This window comes from Cebus imitator, unplaced genomic scaffold (genome assembly GCF_001604975.1).
Source record: "Cebus imitator isolate Cc_AM_T3 unplaced genomic scaffold, Cebus_imitator-1.0 Scaffold772, whole genome shotgun sequence".
NCBI classification, from domain to species: domain Eukaryota; kingdom Metazoa; phylum Chordata; class Mammalia; order Primates; family Cebidae; genus Cebus; species Cebus imitator.
The window spans coordinates 191416-201243 of NW_016108087.1; the positions used below are offsets into that span (position 1 = coordinate 191416).

Here is a 9828-nt window from a genome sequence, read left to right on the forward strand (position 1 = left end):
AGGCGGGTGTTGAACAATGAGAACACATGGACACAGGGAGGGGAGCACTACACACTGGGGTCAGTTGGGGGGAAATAGGGGAGGGACAATGGGGGGTGGGGAGCTGGGGAGAGATAGCAAGGGGAGAAATGCCAGATGTAGGTGATGGGGAGGAAGGCAGCATATCACACTGCCACGTGTGTTCCTATGCAACAATTTTGCATGTTCTTCACATGTACCCCCAAACCTAAAATGCAATAAAATAAATAAATGGGGTGGGGGAAAGAAAAGAAAAGAAAAAAAAACAAAAACAAAGAAAAAAGCATCAATTTGTCAGCCAATCCATCAAATTGTGGGCAAAGGACATGAACAGACATTTCTCAAATGACCAACAAAATTAACATGCAAAAAAGTTCAACATCACTAATTATCAGATAAAAGCAAATTAAAACTACAATGTGATACAACCTTACTCCTTCAGGAATGGCTGTTATTAAAATGTCAAAAAATAGCCGTTGGCATGCATGTGGGGAAAAGAAAACACACACTGCCAGTGGGAATGTTAATTAGTACAAACTTTATGGAAAACAGGTGGAGATTCCTTAAGAAACTAAAACTAGAACTACCATATGATCCAGCAATTCCATTACTGGGTATCTACCCAAAGAAATATAAGTCATTATATGAAAATGACAGTTGCACATGTAGGTTTATAATAGAACAATTCACAATTGCGAAGATCCAGGATCAACCTATATGCTACCATTGACTAATGAGTGGATAAAGAATATGTGATATATATACAACATGGAATTCTACTCAACCATAAAAGGGAACAAAATACTGTCTTTTACAGCAACTTAGATGGAGCCAAAAGCCATTATTCTAAGTGAAATAAGGCAGAGTGAAAAACCAAAAATCATATATTCTCATTTGCATGTGGGAGTTAAGCTATGAGCACACAAGTCAGGTAGATTAACACAGTGAACCTGAGACTCAGAAGGTAAAGAGTGAGAGGGGTCAGGGATAAAAGAACTACAAATTAGGTACTATCCATGCTACTTGGGTAACAGGTGCACTAAAGTCTCAGAATTCACCACTATATAAATCATCCATGTAACAAAAAAACTTGTACCCCCGAAATCTATTGAAATAAAATGTTTTAAATAATTGAAATAAAGTCACCAAAGAAATTTTGCAACTTAAAAAAAAATGTAACATGTTTTAGGATCAAATAGCACACTCATTTATTTCCTCAAAAGTTTTATTGCATCTTCAGAACATTTCCAGAAAAGTGTTACAAAAAGCATAAATCTGATAAAGTTGAAAGAAATTATAAGCACAGAAATAAAATATTTGCATTTTCAAGCAAACTCAACTGTCATTAATTTTCAACATTTTAGAGTGGACAGAAAAACAGACCAAGCATGGTGGCTCAGGTCTGTAATTCCAGAACTTTGCGAGGTAGGAGCAGGTGGATCACTTGACCCCAGGTGTTTTAGAACAGACTGGGCAACATGGCTAAACCCTGTTTCAAACAAAAAATACAAAAATTAACCAGACAAGTTGACACAGGCCTGTAGTCCTAGCTTTTCTGGAGGCTAATTATGAGAGGACCACTGATTTCACATAGGTAGGGGGTGCAGTAAGCTGACTGCACCTCTACGCTCCAGCCTGGGTAACAGTGAGAAATTGTCTCAAAAATAAATAAATAAATAATTTAATTAATTAATTAAAGGAGAATACGAAAAAAAGGAGGAGGTGAAAAATAAAGTCTTTTCATTAAAAGATCATAAAATACTTGAGTTTGGTGCATAGGAACTAATTTATAACCTTTAAGTTAGGTTATAAATTTTGTACAATTAGCTGTGTTTCACTGTAGTTTAATTTGAAATATACCAAACAGCATACTCAGCATGAGAAGATATACAGTAAGCAAAACAAAAATGTTACAATACAAAATGCTTTTATCAAATTTTTTCTCCCAAAACATTTTCTCAATTTTAATGACATTATTCATAAACATTAATTATCTCTGTTATGAGGGCTTTGTGTGGGAAAAAATTAATGGGTAAGAGTCTTTGTCTCCCTTATATTTTTATTTTAAAAGCTGTTCCAAATGAAAATAAATTTATTGAAAGGTGTGTCCATATACTTAAAAGTAAAGAAGCATTTCAGCAATTTCATAACAAAAGTAAGTTTAAAATAAAAAGATATCTTTCTAAGTCTTCTAGCTAGAGTTATTTATCTTATATAAAGCTGAAGTATTTTCATATGTAATAATGTCTCTACAGAAATCATGGTATTTTGACAAACATAAACAAGGATGAACACTACAACACACGGTGTACAGTGAGACTTGACTTCTCACCAGTGGTGCTTTTCCAAGGTCAGATACCTGGGATTTAAGCATTCTAGAGAGGAGCCAAGGAGAATCTGGAGTTCATTTGTAAATTCTACTAAATCTAGTAGTTTGTTGCTTTCTGGATTGAAGGCTTCCAAGTCTTCGGAGGAAGAGAACAAGACATTTGTTGAAACCTGTCTGTAAAACTCAGCCTCAGCAATTGGGACAATTTTCAGATGTGGAAAACTGCAGCAAAATATGCAGGATGACATTTTCAGTTTCTTAAGTACATGTGAAAGCAAAAACCAGTTTCGTGGTCTGCAAAATAAAAATGAAAATAATTCCAATTTCTGGCAAAATTACGTGTTCCCAGCCATTAGTTACCATCTTAAAAAAAAAAATAGTTTATATGCATTCGGGAGCCACTTACTTCCACTTTAATACCCCTGCCATTTCTCACCATGCTCACTCATAGAACAACTTTCTTCTTTCAGTGTAAGGGTAAGTACTTACTTCTAGTGAGGGTAACTCTGGACTCATCTGGTTATTGGACATTTGGAGAAGACCAACCAAACTGAATTATATAAAGTAAGATAAACGCCTCAGTGATATTTATCATAATATCTACTCCATTGCTCTCATTGTGATGAAAAACATTACACTCCTATTGACTCAGCTGTCACCATAATTTGGGTAATGGCTCTTAACATGTCTCCCTAGGCTTACTGAGGTAAGAGAGTTTGCACTCCACCCCTAAAGTATGACTACAAACACCTCTTCGATGCTCCCTCTCCCCAAATTCCATTCCTTTCATACATTGTGCAACACAACTGTACTGTTTCTATTTCTAATATTTCAAATCAAAACAACAATGAGATATCATCTTCTCTCAGAATGCCTATTATCAAAAGACAAAAATAAATGCTGGTAAGAATGCAGAAAAACAAATGTATGTAGGCTATTGATGAGTTCCACAAATTTACAAATAAAATTAACATGTGATGCAGTAATCTCATAGCTGGGTATATACTCAAAATAAATGAAATCAGCATATCAATAAGATACCTGCACTCTCATGTCTACTGCAGCTCTCTTAACAATAGCCATATATGGAATAAAGCTAAGTGTCCATCAACAGACAAATAGATTTAAAAATGAAATATGTTTACATAATGGAGTACTCCACCACAAAATGACTTAAATCCTGATATTTGCAGCAACATGGATGAACTTGGAGGTCACTGTGTTAAATCAAATAAACCAGGCACAGACAGTTCTACCTATAGATGGGAGATTAAAAAATATTAACCTCATGGAGGTATAGAGTACAAGGTTAGGTAGTAGAGGCTGGGTAGGGTAGGTAACAGATGGAATGAAGAGAGGATAGTTAAATGGCTATTAAACTACAGTAAGAGTGAGGAAGTAAGATACAGTGTTTGACAGCACAGTAGGAAAATTATATAATGTATTGTCCATTTCTAGAAGAGAACATTTGTAATGTTTTTAACACAAAGACATAATACATGTTTGAAGGGATGGGTATCCCAAAAGCCCTGATTTTGGGATATTTAAAGCCCCATACATATTGTATGCATATATCAAAATATCACATTAACTCTCAAATTAAGTATCTATGACATATTAATAAAAATAAAGTATAATTAAAATGTCACTGTTTATAATGGGATACATGTAACTCCAAAGCCTGAGAATACTGTTGTTTACTAAGCGTCAATGTTAAAATGTTATCAAAGGTCTCTTGACAAAATATTGGTCACTAGAGCACAGTGGCTCATACAGAGTTTTAGACTGTATTTTACTATGACAATACACAAAAGATGCCACGTGCCACTGATGATTTTCCTAATTCTACATGAGAAGGGAGATTAATGGTATTGTACAGTACACATTTTGTTCACAAGAAGCCCTTGCAGTAATCTGCTGAAGAAATCCCAGGATTTTTTCCCCAAAAATTTAGTAACAAGCTACTATGCTTTGGGTTCTGGGCCTTAAATGCATTGGTCATGTTTTAATGAGGTTAATTTATACTATGCTATAAAACTAATCAATTGGTCTATAATAAATCTTTTTCAAAAAAATAACTTATTTACTACATCATGTAAAATTCTTGGGCATTTAGCCCTCATTCACCCTCATCTACTTAAAAAGAGTTTTAAATTCTGTTACTGCCTCTAAAAGAATATCAGTTAATTTTCAGTCACATGACAGCTATGCTTACCCCTGTGAAGACGAAACTTGAATGTTATAACATGGTAAGAGGGGGCTATCTGAAAATTCAAATTTGAACACATCACTGCAAGCCTCATTGTCATCATCCTGGTCCTCTGGTCTTGGGGGGTTTCCCAAAACATTGTATCCCCCTTCATTATCTGGTTCTAATATAGAAAAAAAAAAAAAAAAGAGAGAGACAAAGGTGTTAGTAAGCAATAGTAGGATTTCAGCTGTCATCAAATGTACTCTAACTAAAAATATAAAAACAGATTATTTTCCAATTAGGCACTGTTTATAGTATTCACCACCTACCTCCCTTCACCCACAGCACAGAGAAATGTCCTCTTCATATTTATTTTCCACTAAGCTAAAACAATAATATTGCTTACCACAGACAGAGCTGCCATAGAACTCCCAAGAGCCACTCAACTTAGTGTCACTACAACCCTGTAGGTCATTTAAGTAATCTGTAGATAAAAAAGGAGATCATCTTTTTAAAGAATGTTAAAGCTAATAATTCCAGCAAAATTGCAGGATCCTAAATCAACACAAAAAGTCATTTACATTTCCATACACTAATATATTTTTGTTTGAGAGTTAGTCATGAAATAGTTCCTTCATGGGTATTGTTAAAGGATTAACTGTACAATACCAATAATTTGTCATTTGAAGTGGGTAACTGCATATCAATTTCATTATCTGTACATGGAAGTGACATTCCTCATCAGTGGCATATTGTGTGGCCTCCTAGTGGCCATACATTAGTATAGAAAGTTAGTCTAATAATGACTGGGGCTTGCATGATAAATTCTTCACTCACTCAGCAACACAGATTATTCTAAATAACCTCTTCTGTGGGAGGTTTCAGGTTTCCATCATCCAGAATCAAGATGTAAAATCTGAGTCATTACTTGTTTAAAAATGCTTGCTAGGAAATCCAAATAATTTGGGGAAATCTTTTAGAGCATTATCAGTAGAAATATATCAAGGGAAATATAGAATCAATGGCTAATTACCAAAATAATTAGCTTCAATAAACTACTATACTGCAAAGTGAAACTGCCTCTGTTTTAAAGTCTCAAGCTTTTTAATTTGTACCTAGTAAAACTCAAATCTCAATAACCTTGTTCCCATTAATATTTGAATAAAGAAAATATCTTGAACTTTCTTATTCCTGTGCCTTAAAGTTACCTACCTGTTAGAAACATTTCCATAACTTTGCTGTGGGTCATTTTCATAATGGTTCTGCCTGAGTAAGTGGCCAACGTTGGGTTGGCACCATAGGAAAGGAGCAGGCGGACAATTTCCAAATAATCATTTTCAACAGCGTCATGTAGAGGCCTAGTAAGAGACATGTGGTGGGATGATTCATGCACATTGGCTCATTTCTAGACTTCTCTTTAACAATAGGCAAATTAGGATAAATGTGTACCATGTAAGCCACCTAGGCATAATATTCAACTGATGAGGAATGTCACTGCCACATACAGAGAATAAAACTGAGACACACTTACTGACCCACAATCAAATGACAAATTACTATTATATACTTAATCCTTTAACAGAACTCATGAAACATACTTATGTTTCCTTTGTATGCTTTGTTCTTTTTTGGCTGAACCATGGATATTTAAATATTCTACTTTTTTTGTTTTGTGTAGACAGATTCTTGACATGTTGCCCAGGCTTATCGTAAACTACTAGCTTCAAGAGATCCTCCAGTCTTAACCTCCCAAAGCACTAGGATTACAGATATAAGCCACTGTACCCAGCTGACATTTGAGTCTTACACTGTAGTTAATAACTTTACTGGTTTTGATTTTTCAAAAATTATTGTAGCATTCCTCTGTGCTGAGCATCAGTTTGAGGTATAGGTCTTCTTGAGTCTTTGCTGAGCCAATGACATTCTGAAGTCCCCTGCACATGTGGTTGCTTCTGTTCAGTTTGCATTAATCTATTTACTCAGTACTTTATTGGATTATAACTGACATATAAAAAGTATACAATGTGATGTTTTGGTTGTATATGTATAATGCCAAATGATTACCACTATGAAGCTAATTAATATTTTCATCACCTCACATAGTTATTTAAACAGATATGGTAAGAACATTTGAGATATATTTTATTAGGAAATCTCAAGTATACACTATTATTAACTATAGTTACCATACTGTATGTCAGATCTCCAGACTTTATGCATCCTGAATAACTGAAACTTTGTAGCCTTTGACCAAGCTCTATTTTGTGATTGTTTTGAATGTCTTAATTCTGCATAAGTCTAGCTGCCAAAAGAGAAAAAAATAAAACAGCAGAAAAAAAGATATGGTAAATCCACTAGAAGTCATTTCAGCCAAAAAAGAAGCTGGTAACAATACTTGCCTGCCTCGGTGTCTACATCTCCTGTAATGAGAAGCAGCAGTCAGTGATCACAACACAGATCTCCAACATTTGGTGGACAGGGTGTTTTAACACCCTGGCTTCTCCAAGCCTTACGCAAACTGCTTTAGAAATGTGTATAGGGCTCCCTGTCATTGGTCCAGGTAAGGAAGAAAGGTACTTTAAGTAAGTTAACAAGTGCTAAGACACCTACGAATAAAGCAATAAAAATTAACTGCAATTTCCCTGGAAGTCACAAGACTTGCACAGACTTTAGAGTTTCAAAACAGATACAACATAAAATCTCTGCCAATGTAACTGTCTAGATGAAATGTCTTTACTGGTGCTGTTCTGATTGTTTCCCTCTCATATCATAAGCTTTTTGTTAATATATTTTATTGAACTTTAGGTTCTGGGTTACATGTGCAGAATATGCAGGATTGTTGCATAGGTACATGTATGGCAATGTAGTTTGCTGCCTCCATCCCAGTCACCTGTAACTGACATTTCTCTCAATGTTATCCTTCCCCAACTCCCTGCCCTCTGCTGTCCCTCCCCTAGATCCTCCCCAACAGACCCCAGTGTGTGATGCTGCCCTCCCTGTGTCCATGTGTTCTCATTGTTCAACACCTGCCTATGATTGAGAACATGTGGTATGGATTTTCTGTTCTGTGTCAGTTTGCTGAGAATGAGTTTCCAGTATTGCTTGACTTAGTTCTGAGATGATTTTGCACTCCTCACTCATCTTTTCTCCAGGAATTCCTGCATACTGTGAAAATCACTGTCTGTCCCTTAAACTGAACCACGAAACTGACAGCAAAACACACCACTAACCTGGTTCCATCTTGGGCACTGCAGTTAACATCAGCACCATATCTAAGAAGGTGCTGCACAATGCGGAGCCATCCACCTGCACAAGCTTCATGTAGAGCACAATAACCTGCATTGTCTTGATGATTTACATCACAATGCTTGTTCTCCAGGCAGTACAAGACCAAATCCTGCAGGAAAGAAAACATGTCATTGCACAACAAACTTTGCACTGGGGCTGCTATATAGCTTGGTAGTGTCCACTTTAAAAAATACAGTCTTATGCCTAAGAACCCATCTAAGGCATGGAGACATTGGTAAAAGGCAAACACATGTGTGAATGGCTTGTGATACAGGCAGTGTAATCTATGGCTCTGCACACTGGTGAATATGTGTGAAACCTGGCTCTGCTACCTAGCTATCTGACCCTGAGTAAGTCAGACTTCACCTCCTCCAACCCTCCATTTCTTCCTCTTTAATAAAAACAGAAGGCTATACAGACTAGCCAGTTTAGAGGGTACAAGTAGGCAGTTACAAATGTCCTTATCCCAAGGCTGTGTCAAATTCAAATAAAATAAAGAGATCTCTAAATTTAAAATTCTTTGAGAAGGAAGAATTGCAATGTAAGGCATATACTCAGACCATGGAGTCTTCAGCATGTCTGAGAAACAAAAAGAAACTTGAATATTTCATTTGAAAAGAGAGAAAAAAGGCAGAAAGAAAAGTTACATATTGCTCTTCAAGAAAGTTCATTGGCACTAGTAAAGTGTTGGGGAGCTGCCAGCTCTGACTGGTAACTGATGGTAATGAAGAATTAATGTTAGGCTTCCAGCAGGTTGCTTTACTAGCTATTAAATAAAACTGGACTCAGGTTACATCAGGCAGTTTCAGAAGCCAGGACAGCAGAGAGTTACACTCTTGTAGCATTATTATGTGATCCAAATACTTTTTCCTTTTGGACTCTCAACTGCGTTAGCTGGGTGTAAAAAGAATGACCCAATTCATATGATCAACTTTCACAATTTTTTGATCTAAGATCCTTCACTGAGAACATTACTTTATTTTCTCCAGAACCAGCTATCTTAAAATTAGATGAAGTTGTGTTTTGGTATTGAGATGGAGTTGTTTTGGCTGTCTTTAAGGTAAACAGAAAGATGTGGATGAATTTCAGAGACCAGAGTAACATTTGAGCAACAGGCCAGAAAACAAATATTTTGTAGGGTAGGTTTGTTTGATATTTAGCACTGAGTTTATTAGTTTTACAGGTATTGGTAATTATTATGATGTGTTAACATTATTTTGTTGGGAGAGGTGGCTTTATAAATATTATAGGCAATAAGAACAAAATTTAAACATTTATAATTAAAATAACTAACACTATATAGAAATAAGGGGAAAATAATATAATAAACAGTATAATAGTTTTGAATTGACAATTTAAATCTATGTTAACCAACTAAATAAATTAAGAGCACTGTGTGAAACCTGCTGTCATTAAGTTTTATCACTGGATTGAATTAAAGCAGAGAATGTTAACTCTATAAAAGAGAATACATGGGCTCAGGTACAGGAGCACCTAAAGTAAAATAAATATTTTTTTTTAAAAAAAGTGACTACATCTATAATTTTGAACAAAAAGTGTACAATGTGATATTTTGTTTGTATCCTTAATACAAAAAGTTGTATCCTTAATACAACTTTTTGTATTAAGGATACTGTCAGACTTTTCCATCAGATAGACTTTAAAGATATTTATAAGTTATATTTTATCAATTTATTTATTGTAGTTATTGATTCTGAAATTGTAATTATAGTATTATTTTCTCAAGTGAAAAAGTAGGCATTTAGGGAGGTAAAAGTTTTATTATAATATTCACTTTTGTTCTCATACCTTGGAAAAGCTGGTTATAATATAGAAAATGTTTTTCTTCTTGGCTTGTACTTTGAATGTTTTTGGTTACGGTATTAGACCTTTTGGCAAACTTTTTGTGTCATCCATATATTAGCTACAACAGTCATTTAAAAATATTTATTTAGCTTTAGTTTACAGCTTTGGAAGCAAATTTTTATTTTAGTAATTTTAT

General features: G+C 35.0%; 1 protein-coding gene across 1 annotated transcript; it reads right to left on the reverse strand.

The window, feature by feature from the left end:
- Positions 1-2091: 2091 nt before the first annotated feature.
- LOC108297098 (BCL-6 corepressor-like) lies at positions 2092-5910 on the reverse strand. The gene is made up of 5 exons (XM_037735289.1): positions 5751-5910; positions 4945-5022; positions 4563-4719; positions 2833-2897; positions 2092-2641 (listed from the first exon to the last, which is right to left on the reverse strand). Exons 1-5 carry the CDS (start codon positions 5908-5910, stop codon positions 2598-2600), a joined length of 504 nt encoding a protein of 167 aa, XP_037591217.1. The 3' UTR covers positions 2092-2597.
- Between the last annotated feature and the right edge of the window lie 3918 nt (positions 5911-9828).